Source organism: Oncorhynchus gorbuscha, linkage group LG02 (assembly GCF_021184085.1).
Source record: "Oncorhynchus gorbuscha isolate QuinsamMale2020 ecotype Even-year linkage group LG02, OgorEven_v1.0, whole genome shotgun sequence".
Classification (NCBI taxonomy): Eukaryota; Metazoa; Chordata; class Actinopteri; order Salmoniformes; family Salmonidae; genus Oncorhynchus; species Oncorhynchus gorbuscha.
In genome coordinates this window covers 21,188,365-21,210,037 of record NC_060174.1, presented here as the reverse complement: position 1 = coordinate 21,210,037, position 21,673 = coordinate 21,188,365, and the positions used below count along the sequence as shown (strand labels likewise).

At 43.2% G+C, this 21,673-nt stretch overlaps 1 protein-coding gene across 4 annotated transcripts in view; it reads left to right on the top strand.

The window, feature by feature from the left end:
* The window catches only part of LOC123999049 (phosphatidylinositol 4-phosphate 5-kinase type-1 gamma-like), a 101,994-nt gene that overhangs the window by 61,893 nt on the left and 18,428 nt on the right, over window positions 1-21,673 (top strand). For 3 of the 4 annotated variants that reach the window (XM_046304421.1, XM_046304398.1, XM_046304413.1), the window contains exons 7-15: window positions 9,133-9,432; window positions 9,814-10,013; window positions 10,143-10,226; window positions 11,036-11,084; window positions 16,791-16,875; window positions 17,168-17,329; window positions 17,505-17,676; window positions 17,856-17,888; window positions 19,657-19,770. In XM_046304421.1, the coding sequence (XP_046160377.1) occupies window positions 9,133-9,432; window positions 9,814-10,013; window positions 10,143-10,226; window positions 11,036-11,084; window positions 16,791-16,875; window positions 17,168-17,329; window positions 17,505-17,676; window positions 17,856-17,888; window positions 19,657-19,770 (1,199 nt within the window). The remainder of the gene's footprint in view (window positions 1-9,132; window positions 9,433-9,813; window positions 10,014-10,142; window positions 10,227-11,035; window positions 11,085-16,790; window positions 16,876-17,167; window positions 17,330-17,504; window positions 17,677-17,855; window positions 17,889-19,656; window positions 19,771-21,673) is intronic. The other variant, XM_046304404.1, reaches the window with a different exon arrangement.

Sequence of the window (21,673 nt, the reverse complement as noted above, 5' to 3'; positions counted from 1 at the left end):
TCTCTCTCCCTCTCACATCTCTTTCTTTTTCTCACCCTCTCACATCTCTTTCGTTTTCTCTCCCTCTCACATCTTTCTTTTTCTCTCCCTCTCGCATCTTTATTTTTCTCTCCCTCTCACATCTCTTACTCTCTCTCACCCTCTCACATCTCTTACTCTCTCTCACCCTCTCACATCTCTTTCTTTTTCTCACCCACTCACATCTCTTACTCTCTCACCCTCTCACATCTCTTTCATTTTCTCTCCCTCTCGCATCTTTCTTTTTCTCTCCCTCTCACATCTCTTTCTTTTTCTCTCCCTCTCGCATCTTTATTTTTCTCTCCCCCTCACATCTTTCTTTTTCTCTCCTGGTCACATCTCTTACTCTCTCTCACCCTCTCACATCTCTTTCTTCTTCTCTCCCTCTCGCATCTTTCTTTTTCTCTCCTCTCATCATCTTTCTTTCTCTCACCCTCTCACATCTTTTCTTTTTCTCACCCTCTCACATCTCTTACTCTCTCTCACCCTCTCACATCTCCTACTGTCTCTCACCCTCTCTCTTTCTTTTTTTCTCTCCTCTCACATTTCCTACTGTCTCTCACCCTCTCACATCTTTATTTTTCTCTCCCTCTCGCATCTTTCTTTTTCTCTCCCTCTCACATCTCTTTCTTTTTCTCTCCCTCTCGATCTTTATTTTTCTCCCTCTCACATCTTTACTTTCTCACCCTCTCACATCTCTTACTCTCTCTCACCCTCTCACATCTTTATTTTTCTCTCCTCTCACATCTTTATTTTTCTCTCCCCCTCACATCTTTCTTTTTCTCTCCTGGTCACATCTCTTTCTTTTTCTCACCCTCTCACATCTCTTACTCTCTCTCCCTCTCATCATCTTTTACTCTCCTCTCTCTCTCCTACATCTCTTACCCTCTCACATCTTTCTTTTTCTCACCCTCTCACATCTCTTACTCTCTCTCCCCTCTCACATCTCCTACTGTCTCTCACATCATCTTTCTTTTTCTCTCCCACTCACATCTCCTACTGTCTCTCCCTCTCACATCTCTTTATTTTTCTCTCCTCTCATCTGTATTTTTCTCACCCTCTCACATCTCTTTCTTTTTCTCTCCCTCTCACATCTTTTTTTTTTCTCTCCTCTCACATCTCTTACTCTCTCTCACCCTCTCATCTCTTATTCTCTTCACATCTTTCTTTTTCTCACCCTCTCACATCTTTATTTTTCTCTCCCTCTCACATCTCTTACTCTCGCTCTCCCTCTCACATCTCTTACTCTCTCTCTCACATCTTTCTTTTTCTCACCCACTCACATCTCTTACTCTCTCTCACCCTCTCACATCTTTTACTCTTTCTCTCCCTCTCGCATCTTTATTTTTCTCTCCTCTCACATCTCTTTCTTTTTCTCTCCCTCTCACATCTCTTACTCTCTCTCCTCCCTCTCTTACATCTCTTTCTTTTTTTCTCACCCACTCACATCTCTTACTCTCTCACCCTCTCACATCTCTTTCTTTTTCTCTCCTCTCATCTTTCTTTTTCTCTCCCTCTCACATCTCTTTCTTTTTCTCTCCCTCTTGCATCTTTATTTTTCTCTCCCCTCACATCTTTCTTTTTCTCTCCCTCTCACATCTCTTACTCTCTCTCACCATCTCACATCTCTTTCTTTTTCTCCCTCTCACATCTTTATTTTCTCTCTCCCTCTCACATCTTTCTTTTTCTCTCCTGGTCACATCTCTTACTCTCTCTCACCCTCTCACATCTTTCTTTTCTCTCCCTCTCGCATCTTTCTTTTTCTCTCCTCTCACATCTCCTACTGTCTCTCACCCTCTCACATCTCTTTCTTTTTCTCACCCTCTCACATCTCTTACTCTCTCTCACCCTCTCACATCTCCTACTGTCTCTCACATCTCTTTCTTTTTCTCTCCTCTCACATTTCCTACTGTCTCTCACCCTCTCACATCTTTATTTTTCTCTCCCTCTCGCATCTTTCTTTTTCTCACCCTCTCACATCTCTTTCTTTTTCTCTCCCTCTCGCATCTTTATTTTTGTCTCCCTCTCACATCTTTTTTTTTCTCTCCCTCTCACATCTCTTACTCTCTCTCACCATCTCACATCTCTTTTTTTTCTCCCTCTCGCATCTTTATTTTTCTCTCCCTCTCACATCTCTTCTTTTTCTCTCCTGGTCACATCTTTTACTCTCTCTCTCCCTCTCACATCTCTTTCTCTTCACATCTTTCTTTTTCTCACCTCTCACATCTCTTACTCTCTCTCCTCTCACATCTCTTACTCTCTCTCTCACATCTTTTCTTTTTCTCACCCACTCACATCTCTTACTCTCTCTCCCCTCTCACATCTCTTTCTTTTTCTCTCCTCTCATCTGTATTTTTCTCTCCTCTCACATCTCTTTCTTTTTCTCTCCCTCTCACATCTCTTTCTTTTTCTCTCCTCTCACATCTCTTACTTTTTCTCACCCTCTCTCATCTCTTATTCTCTCTCTCATCTTTCTTTTTCTCACCCTCTCACATCTCTTACTCTCTCTCCCTCTCACATCTCTTACTCTCGCTCACCCTCTCACATCTCTTACTCTCTCTCACCCTCTCACATCTTTCTTTTTCTCACCCACTCACATCTCTTACTCTCTCTCACCCTCTCACATCTCTTTCTTTTTCTCTCCCTCTCATCTTTATTTTTCTCTCCTCTCACATCTCTTTCTTTTTCTCTCCCTCTCACATCTCTTACTCTCTCTCACCTCTCTCACATCTCTTTCTTTTTCTCTCCCACTCACATCTTTCTTTTCTCTCACCCTCTCACATCTCTTTCTTTTCTCTCCCTCTCGCATCTTTCTTTTTCTCTCCCTCTCACATCTTTTCTTTTTCTCTCCCACTCACATCTTTATTTTCTCTCCCCTCACATCTTTCTTTTTCTCTCCTCTCACATCTCTTACTCTCTCACCATCTCACATCTCTTTCTTTTTCTCTCCCTCTCGCATCTTTATTTTCTCTCCCCTCTCACATCTTTCTTTTTCTCTCCTGGTCACATCTCTTACTCTCTCTCACCCTCTCACATCTCTTTCTTCTTCTCTCCCTCTCGCATCTTTCTTTTTCTCTCCTCTCACATCTCCTACTGTCTCTCACCCTCTCACATCTCTTTCTTTTTCTCACCCTCTCACATCTCTTACTCTCTCTCTCCCTCACATCTCTACTGTCTCTCACATCTCTTTCTTTTTTCTCTCTCTCACATTTCCTACTGTCTCTCACCCTCTCACATCTTTATTTTTCTCTCCCTCTCGCATCTTTCTTTTTCTCACCCTCTCACATCTCTTTCTTTTTCTCTCCCTCTCGAATCTTTCTTTTTCTCTCCCTCTCACATCTCTTACTCTCTCTCACCCTCTCACATCTCTTACTCTCTCTCACCCTCTCACATCTTTATTTTTCTCTTCCTCTCACATCTCTTACTCTCGCTCTCCCTCTCACATCTCTTACTCTCTCTCACATCTTTCTTTTTCTCACCCTCTCACATCTCTTACTCTCTCTCCCTCTCACATCTTTTACTCTCACTCTCTCTCTCACATCTCTTACTCTCTCTCTCACATCTTTCTTTTTCTCACCCTCTCACATCTCTTACTCTCTCTCCCTCTCACATCTCTTACTCTCTCTCTCACATCTTTCTTTTTCTCACCCACTCACATCTCTTACTCTCTCTCCCTCTCACATCTCTTTCTTTTTCTCTCCTCTCACATCTCTTACTCTCTCACCCTCACTCATCTCTTACTCTCTCACATCTCTTACTCTCTCTCACCCTCTCACATCTTTCTTTTTCTCTTCCTCTCACATCTCTTACTCTCGCTCTCCCTCTCACATCTCTTACTCTCTCTCACATCTTTCTTTTTCTCACCCTCTCACATCTCTTACTCTCTCTCCCTCTCACATCTCTTACTTTCGCTCTCCCTCTCACATCTCTTACTCTCTCTCTCCCTCACATCCTACTGTCTCTCACCCTCTCACATCTCTTTCGTTTTCTCTCCCTCTCACATCTTTCTTTTTCTCTCCCTCTCGCATCTTTCTTTTTCTCTCCCTCTCGCATCTTTCTTTTTCTCACCCTCTCACATCTCTTTCTTTTTCTCTCCCTCTCACATCTCTTACTCTCTCTCACCCTCTCACATCTCTTACTCTCTCTCACCCTCTCACATCTTTATTTTTCTCTTCCTCTCACATCTCTTACTCTCGCTCTCCCTCTCACATCTCTTACTCTCTCTCACATCTTTCTTTTTCTCACCCTCTCACATCTCTTACTCTCTCTCCCTCTCACATCTTTTACTCTCGCTCTCTCTCTCACATCTCTTACTCTCTCTCTCACATCTTTATTTTTCTCACCCTCTCACATCTCTTACTCTCTCTCCCTCTCACATCTCTTACTCTCTCTCTCACATCTTTCTTTTTCTCACCCACTCACATCTCTTACTCTCTCTCCCTCTCACATCTCTTTCTTTTTCTCTCCTCTCACATCTCTTACTCTCTCACCCTCACTCATCTCTTACTCTCTCACATCTCTTACTCTCTCTCACCCTCTCACATCTTTCTTTTTCTCTTCCTCTCACATCTCTTACTCTCGCTCTCCCTCTCACATCTCTTACTCTCTCTCACATCTTTCTTTTTCTCACCCTCTCACATCTCTTACTCTCTCTCCCTCTCACATCTCTTACTTTCGCTCTCCCTCTCACATCTCTTTCGTTTTCTCTCCCTCTCACATCTTTCTTTTTCTCTCCCTCTCGCATCTTTCTTTTTCTCTCCTCACATCTCTTACATCTCTTTTTTTTTCTCTCCTTCTCGCATCTTTCTTTTTCTCTCCCTCTCACATCTCTTACTCTCTCTCACCCTCTCACATCTCTTTATTTTTCTCTCCCTCTCACATCTCTTTCTCACCCTCACATCTTTCTCTCCCTCTCTATTATAGGTCGACCGATTATGATTTTTTAAACGCCGATACCGATTATTGCAGGACTAAACGAAGCCGATACCGATTAATCGGACAATTTTTATATATATATTTGTAATAATGACAATTACAGCAATACTGAATGAACACTTATTTTAACTTAATATAATACATCAATAAATCAATTTAGTCTCAAATAAATAATGAAACATATTACATTTGGTTTAAATAATGCAAAAACAAAGTGTTGGAGAAGAAAGCAAAAGCTCAATATGTGCCATGTAAAAAAGCTAGCGTTTAAGTTCCTTGCTCAGAACATATGAAAGCTGGTGGTTTCTTTTAACATGAGTCTTCAAAATTCCCAGGTAAGAAGTTTTAGGTTGTAGTTACTATAGGACTATTTCTCTCTATACCATGTGTATTTCATATCCCTTTGACCTTTGGATGTTCTAATAGGTACTTTAGTATTGTGAGCCTAATCTCAGGAGTTGATAGGCTTGAAGTCGTAAACAGCGCAATGCTTGAAGCATTACGAAGAGCTGCTGGCAAATACACGAAAGTGCTGTTTGAATGAATGCTTACGAGCCTGCTGTGGCCTACCACCGCTCAGTCAGACTGCTCTATCAAATCAGAGACTTAATTATAATATAATAACACACAGAAATACGGGCCTTAGGTCATTAATATGGTAAAATCCGGAAACTATCATTTCAAAAACAACGTTTATTATTTCAGTGGAATACGGAACCGTTCCGTATTTTATCTAACGGGTGGCATCCCTAAGTCTAAATATTCCTGTTACATTGCACAACCTTCAATGTTATGTCATAATTACGTAAAATTCTGGCAAATTAATTACGGTCTTTGTTTGGAAGAAATGGTCTTCACACAGTTCGCAACGAGCCAGGCGGTCCAAACTGCTGCATATACCCTGACTCTGTTGGACAGAACGCAAGATAAGTGACACAATTTCCCTAGTTAAATAAATTCATGTTAGCAGGCAACATTAACTAAATATGCAGGTTTAAAAATATATACTTGTGTATTGATTTTAAGAAAGGCATTGATGTTTATGGTTCGGTACACATTGGTGCTGATTCAATGATAAATTAACAGGCACCACGTCGATTATTTGCAATGCAGGACAAGCTAGGTAAACTAGTAATATCATCATCCATGTGTAGTTAACTAGTGATTATGTTAAGATTGATTGTTTTTTATAAGGTAAGTTTAATGCTATCTAGCACCTTACCTTGGTTCCTTGCTGCACTCGCATAACAGGTCCAAAAATGTGTCCAAAAATGCCGATTACTGATTATTATGAAAACTTGAAATCGGCCCTAATTAAATCGGCCATTCCTATTAATCGGTCGACCTCTACTCTCTATCCCCCTCTTTCATCCCCTGCTTTCTCTCTCATGTGTCTCTCTCTTGTTGACTTGTCAGCGCTGTTCCATCCACTCAGGGACAGAGGGGGCATGTGTTGCTGGATGATGGGAATTCACTCCCTCTTTCCGTCTCTCGCTCTCTTGGTCTCATGAAGAATGTGTTCTTAACTGACTTGCCTGGTTAAATAAAGGTACAAAATCAAATTTAAAATGCCCCCAGTCTGTCTCTCTTGTGAAGATCACTGGCTGTGGCCTAAAAGCCTGAAGGCCTTATTGCTTGCTGTTGGAGCCCAGTGACCCCTCCGGCCCCCTCCTTTCTCTGTCTGTCTCTTCCCGTCTCTCTCCCTCCTCTCTCTCTCTCTCTCTCTGTGTCTGCCAGGAGTTGCACTCTTTGAGTGGATAAGAAGCTGGCTCCTGGTAATTACTTTAATGGGATTCTGTCATTACTTTTAATGTTTAAGGAACGTGTGTTGCTTGGCTTACCTCACTTATTTGGGTTGACTACTTAAATATTTAAAGCAGAGTGATGATAAGGAGATAGTTTTACGAAATTGTGAATTAGGTTAGTTTGAACGTCTCGTACTTTGCGTTACTGCTTTTGGTATTGTTTGGCTACTCTTGTGTTGTGAATATTTTGCAGGGGTGAGGTTGGTTTGGTCTTGAGGAATCATGTGGTACTGTGACGGGGCTGGCCTTACTCAATCACCTAAATGGATACTTTGGGATTTTGGCAATGTGGATACCATTTTTATGTTTCTCCGTGCAGTATGAAGTTGCTAACTAGCGTCAGCGCAATGACTGAAAGTATCTGCTAGTTAGCATGCTAGTAGATACCCATAGACTTCCAGTCATTACATCCTTGAAACTAGACACAGAGACATAACTCCCAAGTGGCGCAGAGGTCAAAGGCACTGCATCTCAGTGCTAGAGGCGTCACTACAAATCCTGGTTTAATCCCTGGCTGTATCACAACCGGCTGTGATTGGGAGTCCCATAGGGCGGCGCACAATTGGCCCAGCGTTGTTAGGGTTCGGCCAGGGTAGACCGTCATTGTAAAATAAGATTTTGTTCTTAATTTGGGATAGGGGGCAGCATTTTGACTTTTGGATGAATAGCGTGCCCAGAGTGAACTGCCTCCTACTCAGTCCCAGATGCTAATATATGAATAGTATTAGTAGTATTGGATAGAAAACACCCTGAAGTCTCTAAAACTGTTTGAATGATGTCTGTGAGTATAACAGAACTCATATGGCTGGCAAAAACCTGAGAAAAAAATCCAAACAGGAAGTGGGAAATCTGAGGTTTGTAGTTTTTGAACTTGCCCCTATCAAATACACAGTGAGATATGGGTTATTTTGCACTTCCTAGGGCTTCCACAGGCAGCTCATGTGAAGGGGGGCCTGATGGGAGCTGTTTGACTAAGGGGTCTGCCTACAGCCTCGTTCTCAGTCACGCGCTTTCACTTGAGAGGTAGCTCTCGTTCCATTGCTTTTCTACAGACAATGGAATTATTTGGTTGGAACATTATTGAACTTTTATGATAAAAACATCCTAAAGATTGATTCTATACTTAGTTTGACAAGTTTCTTCGACCTGTAATATAACTTTTTGTACGTTTCGTCCGAATGGACCAGATCGCGCTTTTGGATTTGTTTACCAAACGCCCTAACAAAAGAAGCTATTGGACATAAATGGACATAAATTATGGACATTATCGAACAAAACAAGCATTTTTTGCTGCGATTCCTTGGAGTCCGTTCTGATAAAGATCATCAAAGGTAAGTTAATATTTATAATGCTATTTATGAATAATGTTGACTACCCAACATGGCGGATATTAATCTGGCTGGTTTGGGCTCTGAGCGCCGTTCTCAGATGCTTTTTAAGTTTTAAAAAGTTTTTTGAAATCTGACACAGCGGTTGCATTAAGGTGAAGTGTATCTAAGTTCCATGTATAATAGTTGTATTTTCATCAACATTTATTATGAGTGTTTCTGTGAATTCATGTGGCTCTCTGCAATATCACTGCATGTTTTGGAACTACTGAACGTAACACGCCAATGTAAAATAAGATTTTTGGATATAAATATGAACTTTACCGAACAAAACATACATATATTGTGTAACATGAAGGTCTTTGAGTGTCATCTGATGAAGATCATCAAATGTTAGTGATTCATTTTCTCTCTATTTGTGCTTTTTGTGACTCCTCTCTTTGGCTGGAAAAATGAGTTAGTGGTGACCTAACTTAATCGTTTGTGGAGCTTTCGCTGTAAAGCATTTTTGAAGTCAGACAATGTGGCTGGATTAACGAGAATTTTATCTTTAAAATGGTGCCTAATACTGGTATGTTTGAGAAATTTGATTAATGAGATTTCTGTTGATTTGTATTTGGCGCCCTGCAATTTCATTGGCTGTTGGCGAGGGGTTCCGCTAGCGGAACGGGGTAAATAAAGGTTAAATAACATTTGTATCCATGAGTTAATTGGACTCTAGGGAAGTAGATAAAAGGCCTCATTGCCAAAATACTGAAATATCCATTTAAAAAGGCTTAAAAACAAAGACTGAGATAAAAACTGTTCAAAATGATTGTATGTATTGCCTTTCCAGATCAAGTTAAAACCATTAAAAAAAACTGTGGCTCACATACCTCACAAACATTGCAGGCACATCTATTTTAAAGAGCAGGTTACCTAATTACCAGGGTTAAAATGAAAGGTACCAAATCAAAGACTGTTTTCTTCAAAACTATCCTGTGCTCTTGGTAATGTTGGTCTTTTTCTTACTGCATCTTTCTCTCTCTTTTCCTCCCTCTCTCCAGAACCTCAACCAGAACCCTCGTACCCTGCTACCCAAGTTCTTCGGCCTGTACTGCATCCAGTCTGGCGGTAAGAACATCCGCATGGTGGTCATGAACAACGTTCTACCGCGCGCCGTCCGCATGCACCTCAAGTTCGACCTGAAGGGCTCCACGTACAAACGCTGTGCCTCCAAGAAGGAGAGACAGAAGGCCAAGCCCACCTTCAAAGACCTGGACTTCATGCAGGACCTGCAGGATGGCCTGATGCTGGACCAGGATATGTACAGCGCTCTGGTCAAGACCCTGCAGAGAGACTGTCTGGTGAGGAAAACCAGCCAGGTTTAGGACCCATTGCTATCAGGGTTTAAATTACACATTGACATACTTTTTAACTTAGCATCTACAGTTGAGGGCACTAAAAAGTTACTTACTGCAGCAAGGTATATTATTAATATTGTCAATTCCTTTGACGTCGAGCAGCAAGTTATTAATGAAATACATTTCTGAAATATGCCCCTGACTGTGCAGTTACATCCCCTGTGAAGCAAATGTAAAATACTACGCTGCAGTACAGGTTCACTTTTTAATACCCCCATTTCTAATAGAAAAGATCATTGTGAAGGATCCCAAGGATCAATCATAGGGCTCATAGGCCTGGCACAGTCCTATAACTGAAACCTATATATCTGTGTCTATTTCCAGGTGCTGGAGAGCTTTAAGATCATGGACTACAGCTTGCTGCTGGGGGTCCATAACATCGACCAGGCAGAGCGGGAGCAGCAGATGGAGGGAGGAGAGAAGGATGAGAAGAGGCCCGTGGCCCAGAAGGCCCTCTACTCCACCGCCATGGAGTCTATCCAGGGAGGGGCTGCCTGCGGAGAGTCTATCGACACCGACGACACGTGAGTGACTGACCTGTGACCGGCTGGGGTGTTTGAGTGTTGCTAGCTGTCTCCTTGTAGCTCTCTCTACCCTCTCTGTTTGTCAGTGCCACTCTTTGTGTCTGACTATCTCTTCATGTTTGTCTGTAGGATGGGCGGCATCCCAGCAGTCAACGGGAAAGGAGAGCGTCTACTCCTCTACATCGGAATCATCGACATCCTGCAATCCTACAGGTATTCACAAATATCATACAGAATCGTGTTCATTAGGTCACATTGTAGCAAAATGTTTTGGAACGGAAACTAAAACAAACGTTCCTTATTTGACAAATTCGGGTAGTCCCTATCTGTAGCAGTATATTTTTTTTTAAATCTTTGGTGCATAATAAATGTGACCCACGTAACTATATTATAACTCATTCAGTCACTATCTCTCTTGTAGAATCAGCCTGCCAGCATCATAAGATGATCAAATATTCAGCCTCCATCAGCGTATAAAGCAACAGCCTGTAGTGTGGCTGGTTGACGCTGTTTATATTTGTCTCTGTGACCTTAACCCCCTAAGGTCAATGTCTGCGCCCCCCTGAAAATCAAATTAGCATAATACAAACATCGAAAAATCAAAAACATTTATGGAAGTATATATGGAGACTATTTAGTGACAAAAATAAGGGGTTAAATACATGTCTCAGATACAGGACAGACACTTCAGAACACATTTCCTTTAGATGTTTTTTGGGGGGGGACTGTCTGTTCCATGTAGTGAATGTGTTATTCAATGCATTTCTACGGGCTAATAACAGTAAGGCCAAATAAACATGTTCATCAAATCATTTTTGTATATATTTTTTTGATACTTCAAAGGGTCTAAACATTCAAAATCAAATAGCAAAATTATCCTTGGTATGACCTTCTTAAAACAATTCCATATAGCTTAGTAGTACCCCCACCCCTATTCTGACTTAGACAGGACTTAGACTCTAACGGGTTAATCGATTTTTAATACCAAACGTTTAAAGTGTTGTTTCTCTTTCCGGCTCCAGGTTAATAAAGAAACTGGAGCACACGTGGAAGGCTTTGGTTCACGATGGGGTGAGTTTAACCTTCGTAATGAGCCTTCTTTATTTGTATTTCCTAGTACAGTCAGTCTGGGCTATGTAATCATATCTGAGCTCTTTATGAACACAGTCATTAACAATATACAGTGCCTTCGGAACGTAATTCACACCACTTGACCTTTTTCACGTTTTGTTACGTTGCAGCCTTATTCTAAAATGTATTAAATCGTTTTTTCCCCCTCATCAATCTACACACAATAACTCATAATGAATAAAAGTATTCAGACAATTTACTCAGTACTTTGTTGAAGCACTTTTTGCAGCGATTAAGGCATTGAGTCTTCTTGGGTATGACGCTACAAGCTTGACACCTTTTTTGGGGTAGTTTCTCCCATTCTTCTCTGCAGATTCTCTCAAGCTCTGTCAGGTTGGATGGGGAGTGTTGCTGGATGGGGAGCATCGGAGACTTGTCCCGAGTCCACTCCTGTGTTGTCTTGGCTGTGTGCTTAGGGTTATTGTCCTGCTTGAAGGTGAACCTTCACCCCCAGTCTGAGTGCTCTGGAGCAGGTTTTCATCAAGGATCTCTCTGTACTTTGCTCCGTTCATCTTTGCCTTGATCCTGACTGGTCTTCCAGTCCATGCAGCTGAAAAACATACCCACAGCATGATGCTGCCACCACCATGCTTCACCATAGTGATGGTGCCAGGTTTCCTCCAGACGTATCGCTTGGCATTCATGCCGAAGAGTTCAATCTTGGTTTCATATTTGGCAAACTCAAAGCGGGCCTTTTACTGAGGAGTGGCTTCTGTCTGATTGGTGGAGTGCTGCAGAGATGGCTGTCCTTCTGGAAGGTTCTCCCATCTCCACAGAGGAACTCTAGAACTCTGTCAGAGTGACCATCGAGTTCCTTGTCACCTGCCCGACCAAGGCCCTTCTCCACCGATTGCTCAGTTTGGCCGTACGACCAGCTCTAGGAAGAGTCTTGGTGGTTCCAAACGTCTTCCATTTCAGAATGATGGCGGCCATTGTGTTATTGGGGACCTTCAATGCTGAAGAAATGTTTTGTTTCCCTTCCCCAGATCTGCGCCTCAACACAATTCTGTCTGAGTTCTACGGACAATTTCTTCAACCTCATGGCTTGGTTTTTGCTCTGACATGCTCTGTCAACTGTGGGACCTTATATAGACAGCTGTGTGCCTTTCGAAGTCATGTCCAATCAATTGAATTTACCACAGGTGGACTCCAATCAAGTTGTAGAAACATCTCAAGGATGATCAATGGAAACAGAATGCACCTGAGCTCCTAGTCCTGTTTGACAGACAGCTTTACTCCAGCTCCTCACAGACAGACAGGTGTGCAGACTATTGGAGATTTGACCTGTTGTGCGGTTTTAATGATTGAACAGCAAGCCACCGTCTGTTTCATCCCCCTCTCTCTGTCTGGCTTCTGAGTACTCTATACTCTGACCTTGAGGTTACTGCCATTCTTTCCCCTCATGAATTTATTGATGAAATCACAGCTATACAGACAGGTTGCTACTGTGCAGAAGCAGGGTTGTGTGTGTGTGTGTGTGTGTGTGTGTGTGTGTGTGTGTGTGTGTGTGTGTGTGTGTGTGTGTGTGTGTGTGTGTGTGTGTGTGTGTGTGTGTGTGTGTGTGTGTGTGTGTGTGTGTGTGTGTGTGTGTGTGTGTGTGCGTGCACGCGTGCGTGCGTGCGTGCGTGCGTGCGAGCGAGCCCTCCTTAGTGAATCTGTCCAGTACACGTGTACTCAGGGACACAATAAGAGCCTCTTCTCATCATCCCCCTCTCCATCACTAACATATCCTCTGACCTCAAGCACCTCAGCCTCCCCATTTCTCTCAGACATCAGCTTCTTGCTCATAATAAACAGTGTTTTCATAAAGTATTCATACCCCTTGACTTATTCCCCCCGAAATGTGTTTTTCTCAACCATCTACACACAATACCCCGTAATGACAAAGTGAAACATGTTTTTAGAAATATTTGTAATTGTATTGACAATCAAATATAGAAATATCGAATTTACAGACAGTTGAAGTCGGAGGTTTACATACACCTTATCCAAATACATTTAAACTCAGTTTTTCACAATTCCTGGCATTTAATCCAAGTAAAAACTATCTGACTTAGGTCAGAAAGGATAACTTCTTTATATTAAGAATGTGAAATTTCAGAATAATAGTAGAGAGAATTATTTATTTCAGCTTTTATTTCTTTCATCACATTCCCAGTGGGTCAGAAGTGTACATACATTCAATTAGTATTTGGGAGCATTTCCTTTAAATTGTTTAACTTGGGTCAAACGTTTCGGGTAGCCTTCCACAAGCTTCACACAATAAGCTGGGTGAATTTTGGCCCATTCCTCCTGACAGAGGAGGTTTGTAGGCCTCCTTGCTCGCACACACTTTTTCAGTCTCATCATGGTCATCTCTAGGAGACCGAACGCATCTCCTTCCTGAGCGCTATGACCGCAGCGTGGTCCCATGGTGTTTATACTTGCGTACTATTACTTGTACAGATGAACGTGGGACCTTCAGGCGTTTGGAAATTGCTCCCAAAGATGAACCAGACTTGTGGGCGTCTATAAATTTTTTTCTGAGGTTTTGGCTGATTTCTTTTGGTTTTCCGATGATGTCAAATAACGAGGCACTGAGTTTTAAGGTAGGCCTTGAAATACATCCACAGGTTCACCTCCATTTGACTCAAATTATGTCAATTAGCCTATCAGAAGCTTCTAAAGCCATTTTCTGTAATTATCCAAGCTGTTTAAAGGCACAGTCTACTTAGTGTATGTAAACTTCTGACCCACTGGAATAGTGTTAATAATCTGTCTGTAAACAATTGTTGGAAGAATTACTTGTGTTATGCACAAAGTAGATGTCCTAACCGACTTGCCAAAACTATAGTTTGTTAACAAAAGTCATTAAAACTAGTTTTTCAACCACTCCAACCTAAGTGTATGTACACTTCTGACTTCAACTCTAAGTATTCACACCCCTGAGTCAACACTTTGTAGAAGCACCTTTAGAAGCAATTGCAGCTGTGAGTCTTTCTGAGTAAGTCTCTAAGAGCTTTCCACACCTGGATTGTGCAACATTTTCCCATTTGTTATTTTCTAAATTCTTCAAGGTCTGTCAATTTGGTTGTTGGTCATTGTTAGGCAACCATTTTCAGGTCTTGCCATAGATTTTCAAGTAGATTTAAGTCAAAACTGTAACTCTGAAACTCCGTAACATTCACTGTCTTCTTGGTAAGCAGCTCCAATGTAGATTTGGTCTTGTGTTTTAGGTTGTTGTCCTGCTGAATGGTGAATTAATCTACCATTGTCTTTTGAAAAGCAGACTGAATCAGGTTTTCCTCTAGAATTTTGCCTGTCCTCCATTCCATTTGTTTTTTTATCCTGAAAAACTCCCCAATCCTTAACGATTGCAAGCATACCCATAACATGATCAGCCACCACTACGCTTGAAAATATAGAGTGTGGTACACAGTAATGTGTTTTATTGGATTTGCCCCAAACATAACACGTTGTATTCAGGACAAAAAGGTAATTGCTTTGCCACATTTTTTGCAGTATTACCTTAGTGCCTTGTTGCAAACATGATTTAGAATGTTTTGTCTTCTTTACAGGCTTCCTTCTTTTCACTCAATACCAGTTAGGTTAGTATTGTGGAGTAAATACAATGTTGGTCCAACCTCGGTTTTCTCCTATCACAGCCATTAATGAATAACTTCACCATGCTCAAAGGGATATTCAATGTCTGTTGTTTCGTTTTTTTTTACCCATCTACCATTGGTGCCCTTTACGAGGCATTGGATAACCTCCATTGGTCTTAGTGGTTGAATATGTGTTTGAAATTCACTGCTCGACTGAGGGACCTTACAGATAAGTGTATGTGTGGGGTATAGAGATGAACACTATTATTCCATGCAGTCCTTGCAACTTATTACGTGACTTATTAAGCAACGTTTTACTCCTGAACTTATGTAGGCCTGCCATAACAAAGGGGGTTGAATACTTATTGACTCAAGACATTTGAGCTTTTCATGTTTTATTAATTTGTAAACATTTTGAAAAACATAATTCCACTTTGACATTATGGGGTATTGTGTGTAGTAGGCCAGTGTCAAAAAATCAATGTGTATTCAATTTTAAATTCAGTCTGTAACACAACAAAATGTGGAAAAGTCAAGGGGTGTGAATACTTTCTGACGGCACTGTAGAACTGTTATTTCTCACTCACTCTCTCTCTCTCCCCCCTGACATGGTTTAACAAGACTGTGACGTGTTGGGAAACCAGCATAATGACTGAGTGATGGGGTTATACCACATCTCTCTCTCTCGGGTGTGTGTGCATGTGTGTTGAGCCAATGACAGCACAGCTTACAAAGTATATGTCTGTGATTGTTGTCATCCTGGGAGACTTGGCTGGTGAATCCAGACCCTGACACCATGCTGCCCCGGCGGTCCCGCTCAGCCTCCACCACCTTAAAGACTGGCAGGGGCCTCCGGGACCGAAGCAGTGTACTCCAGGCCAGGGGCTTGAGCAGCAGAGGGTTTAGCAGGGTCTCCAGGAGCATCAGGGGCTGGGGGAGAGGTGGAGGGTGGGGCAACAACAGCAGGAGTCTCTGGTACCTCACTGAGAAGATACGGGGGGGGGGGGTCATCTCTCACCCTCTCTTTCTGGGTCAGACTGAACCAAACACCCGAGTTGTGTGTCCTGTCCAGCCATGTGATCTTAGCCCACTGGTGCATGTGTAATGAGTTGGAGAGAGTGTGTGTCCTGGGTCGTTTGACCTGTCCTACTCTAGAGAGAAAGGATGAATAAATTAGGCCATACAGTGAGGTGTGCAGCATCCTAACTAAGAATGGCCTCTCTCTGGAGAGATGGACTGTATTTAAAGTAAATGTGTTGTTCTCTCTTGCCCTCTTTATTTGTCTCTCTCTCTCCCTCTCTCTTTCTCTCACTGTCTCTCTCTCTCCCTCTCTCTTTCTCTCACTGTCTCTCTCTCTCCCTCTCTCTTTCTCTCACTGTCTCTCTCTCTCCCTCTCTCTTTCTCTCACTGTGTCTCTCTCTCTCCCTCTCTCTTTCTCTCACTGTGTCTCTCTCTCCCTCTCTCTTTCTCTCACTGTCTCTCTCTCTCCCTCTCTCTCACTTCTCTCACTCTTTCTCTCACTGTCTCTCTCTCTCTTTCTCTCACTGTGTCTCTCTCTCCCTCTCTTTCTCTCACTGTGTCTCTCTCTCTCCCTCTCTCTTTCTCTCACTGTGTCTCTCTCTCCCTCTCTCTTTCTCTCACTGTGTCTCTCTCTCCCTCTCTCTTTCTCTCACTGTGTCTCTCTCTCCCTCTCTCTTTCTCTCACTGTCTCTCCCTCTCTCTTTCTCTCACTGTCTCTCCCTCTCTCTTTCTCTCACTGTGTCTCTCTCCCCTCACTGTGTCTCTCTCTCCCTCTCTCTTTCTCTCACTGTTTCTCTCTCTCTCTCTTTCTCTCACTGTGTCTCTCTCTCCCTCTCTTTCTCTCACTGTCTCTCTCTCTCCCTCTCTCTTTCTCTCACTGTGTCTCTCTCTCCCTCTCTCTTTCTCTCACTGTGTCTCTCTCTCCCTCTCTCTTTCTCTCACTGTGTCTCTCTCTCCCTCTCTCTTTCTCTCACTGTGTCTCTCTCTCCTGTTTTTGCTACCTCTCTCTCATTTGCTTTCTTTATCTTCCCATACCCCCCAGGACACCGTATCAGTCCATCGGCCTGGCTTCTATGCAGACAGGTTCTTCAAATTCATGAGCAGCAATGTGTTCAAGAAGAGCTCCTGTGAGTAGACCAGACTAGACTATACTACCAGTTAGACGGACACACACACGTTTCCAGGAAAACAAACACCTGCTCAATTCACTTGGTGATTGGTTTTCAACTTGATGTATTTAAATTGATCTCTTTTGAATGATGCACTTTTTCGCTGCAAATTCTCTGTTATGTATTTTGTATTGGGAGGTGAAACATTATGAGAAAATATGAAAGATATTGAACTCTCAAAGACACATAGGACTGTGTTCCCTTTGGTGGTAAGAGGACAAGTGATGTTATTTATCTGTGTGTTCCTCAGCCTTGAAGTCTTCTCCCATTAAGAAGGGTCGTGTGGGCCTGACTGTGCCTAAGTACACCGGCCCTGGAGCCGCCTGGTCAGCCAGCCAGTTGCCCTCGGAGGGAGACGATAACATGTATGACCTGAGAGGAGCACGCAGCTTCCCCACACTGGAGGACGAGGGTAGAGGACCTAGATTATATAAATACCCCCCACCGTCAAATTCACACACTCCACATTCACGCAGCGGTGTCATTTTATCCTCGCTGTTGACAGAGACTGAATGCAGGTGTTTTGATAACCTGTTCTGATTCTCTCTCCCCACATCTCCCCCTTGTCTCTTCTCTCTCTCTCTCAGGGCGACCAGACCTTCTACCCTGCACCCCTCCATCGTTTGAGGAGGCGACCACGGCCTCCATCGCCACCACGCTCTCCTCCACCACCTCTCTGTCCATCCCAGAGAGGTCTCCCTCAGATGCTGGAGCAGAGAACCCCCGCTACAGGTACCAGAACAACAGCTCTGAGAGAAGGTACCGCTATGGACACAATGGATTATTAATGGACTATGTATTCATGGAGTGTGCCCTTTTTTTAATGAGAATTCAAACATAAGTCAAAATGTATAATATAATGTCAGAGCCACAGAACCAAATTGATGTACCCTACCCAGGTTTACAACACGTTAACTCCTCTGTGTGTTTCTCTGCAGGAGGCACACCCAGTCTGTCAGCCATGACGGGAGGTAACAACAATGCTGTGCCTACATGGTCTGTTTGAATGCACAACTTATTCCGTTGCATAAAGGACTTGGTAGTTGGGTGTTCTTACAGCACTAGTCATTCCGGCTCTGACCAATGAGTAAGGCCGATAGAGTGACTTGACACACCCGAGCCTATCGGCCTGTGTTTTTATGGATGTGACCACCCTTCCTGTCGCTGAGTTCTATTGCGTGTGTGTGCCTGCTTGTGTGCTTACGCATGTGCGTGTGTGTGCTTATTCACATGTGTGTGTGAGTGTACTTACAATACCAGTCAAAAGTTTGGACACCTACTCATTCAAGGTTTTTTCTTTATTTGTACTATTTTCTACATTGTAGAATAATAGTGAAGACATCAAACTATGAAATAACACATGGAATCATGTAGTAACCAAAACAAGTGTTAAACACATCAAAATATATTTTATATTTGAGATTCTTCAAAGTAGCCAACAATTGCCTTGATGACAGCTTTGCGCACTCTTGGCATTCTCTCAACCAGCTTCATGAGGTAGTCACCTGGAATGCATTTCAATTAACAGGTGAGCCTTGTTCTTTCCTTCTTAATGCGTTTGAGCCAATCAGTTGTGTTGTGACAAAGTTGGGGTGATATACAGAAAATAACCCTATTTGGTAAAATACCAAGACAATATTGTGTCAAGAACAGCTCAAATATGCAAAGAGAAATGACAGTCCATCATTACTTTATTACATGAAGGTCAGTCAACTTTGAAAGCTTCTTCAAGTTCAGTTGCAAAAACCATCAAGCACTATGATGAAACTTTCTCTCATGAGGACCGCCACAGGAAAGGAAGACCCAGAGTTTCCTCTGCTACAGAGGATAAGTTCATTAGAGTGACGAGCCTCAGAAATAAGCTGTTAACTGAACCTCACATTGCAGTCCAAATAAATGCTTCACAGAGTTCAAGTAACAGACACATCTCAACATCAACTGTTCAGAGGAGACTGTGTGAATCAGGCCTTCATGGTCGAATTTCTGCAAAGAAACCACTACTAAAGGACACCAATAAGAAGAAGAGACTGTCTTGAGCCAAGAAACACGAGAAATTGTATATTAGACCAGTGGAAATCTGTCCTTTGGTCTGATGAGTCCAAATGTAAGGTTTTTGGTTCTAACCGCCGTGTCTTTGTGAGAGCCAGAGTCGGAGAACGGATGATCTCCGCATGTGTGGTTCCCGCCGTGAAGCATGGAGGAGGTGTGATGGTGTGGGGGTGCTTTCTGGTGACACTGTCAGTGATTTATTTAGAATTCAAGGCACACTTAACCAGCATGGTTACCACAGCATTCTGCAGCGATACGCCATCCCATCTGGTTTGGGCTTATTGGGACTATCATTTGCTTTTCAACAGGACAATGACCCAACACACCTTCAGGCTGTGTAATGTATATTTGACCAAGAAGGAGAGTGATGGAGTGCTGCATCAGATTACCTGGCCTCCACAATCACCCGACTCAACCCAATTGAGATGGTTTGGGATGAGAGTGTGCAAAGCTGTTATCAAGGCAAAGGGTGGCTACTTTGAAGAATCTCAAATATATATATATATTTTTGTTTACTACATGATTCCATATATGTTATTTCATAGTGTTGATGCCTTTACTGTTATTCTACAATGTAGAAAATAGTACAAATAAAGAAAAATCCTGGTATGAGTAGTTGTGTCCAAACTTTTGACCTGTACTGTGCATTTAACATGTGTGTACTTACATTGCACATCTGTGTGTGTGTAGGACCCAGGAGGAAGTGTGTGAGGAGGAGCAGCAGACCATCACGGTGGAGGTGGAGGTGAAGAGACATGACAGCGAGCCCATCATCACGGCCCCACAGCCATCTCCAGAGACCAGGTACACAGCCTCAACCTTACTCTACATAGATCAAGATGTATTACACAAATCCCTGAGAGCAGGCTCAACTCTACTGAGCAGCACACCCAGTATCCAACACACTGAAACCAGAGCCATGCATTTACAGAGTTATTAGCATTTCAACGGGCATCATGTTGGTATACTTAACATACTTGTCAGTGCTCACTGTAACTCCGGGAATCCCAAGAGTAAAGTCAGTGTTTCAGATCCTACCTCTGATGGGGCTGCTCTTACCCCAATAGGAACTACGGCACGTTTTACTAAAACTAACCTGAAAACGTCTCACATGGGACAGGCTATCACCTAGGTTATCTAACCCTCCGCTCTGGGAATTGGGGATGCCGTGTTCCCATTTGGCGGTGATATTAAGTCCCCACCTTACACCTCACTCTAGGTCCCATTTGGTTATTGGGGTGGATGTGGCCTGTTGCTATGCTGTTAAGTCCCTTGTTATGTACAGATCATCGCTGCCTCTGGATGTTCTCTGGAGCAGCCATCTAATTAGGTTAAGAGAGTGGAGTAGAGTGAGACAGACAGGGTAGTAAGGGTGAGACCACAGTGACTGTAAAAGGGTGACAGACAGGGTAGTTGGGTGAGACCACAGTGACTGTGAAAGGGTGAGACAGACAGACAGACACAGTAGTAGGGTGAGACCACAGTGACTGTAAAAGGGTGAGACAGACAGGCAGACAGGGTAGTAGGGTGAGACCACAGTGACTGTAAAATGGTGAGACAGGCAGACAGGGTAGTAGGGTGAGACCACAGTGACTGTGAAAGGGTGAGACAGACAGACAGGGAAGTAGGGTGAGACCACAGTGACTGTGAAAGGGTGAGACAGAAAGACAGGTTAGTAGGGTGAGACCACAATGACTGTAAAAGGGTGAGACAGACAGACAGGTTAGTAGGGTGAGACCACAGTGACTGTAAAAGGGTGAGACAGAAAGACAGGTTAGTAGTGTGAGACCACAGTGACTGTAAAAGGGTGAGACAGGCAGACAGGGTAGTAGGGTGAGACCACAGTGACTGTAAAAGGGTGAGACAGACAGGTTAGTAGGGTGAGACCACAGTGACTGTAAAAGGGTGAGACAGGCAGACAGGGTAGTAGGGTGAGACCACAGTGACTGTAAAAGGGTGAGACAGGCAGACAGGGTAGTAGGGTGAGACCACAGTGACTGTAAAAGGGTGAGACAGAAAGACAGGTTAGTAGGATGAGACCATAGTGACTGTAAAAGGGTGAGACAGGCAGACAGGTTAGTAGGGTGAGACCACAGTGACTGTAAAAGGGTGAGACAGGCAGACAGGGTAGTAGGGTGAGACCACAGTGACTGTAAAAGGGTGAGACAGAAAGACAGGTTAGTAGGGTGAGACCACAGTGACTGTAAAAGGGTGAGACAGAAAGACAGGTTAGTAGGGTGAGACCACAGTGACTGTAAAAGGGTGAGACAGAAAGACAGGGTAGTAGGGTGAGACCACAGTGACTGTAAAAGGGTGAGACAGACAGACAGACAGACAGGTTAGTAGGGTGAGACCACAGTGACTGTAAAAGGGTGAGACAGGCAGACAGGGTAGTAGGGTGAGACCACAGTGACTGTAAAATGGTGAGACAGGCAGACAGGGTAGTAGGGTGAGACCACAGTGACTGTGAAGGGGTGAGACAGACAGACAGACAGACAGACAGACAGACAGACAGACAGGGTAGTAGGGTGAGACCACAGTGACTGTGAAAGGATGAGACAGACAGACAGGGAAGTAGGGTGAGACCACAGTGACTGTGAAAGGGTGAGACAGGCAGACAGGGTAGTAGGGTGAGACCACAGTGACTGTAAAAGGGTGAGACAGGCAGACAGACAGACAGACAGACAGACAGACAGACAGACAGACA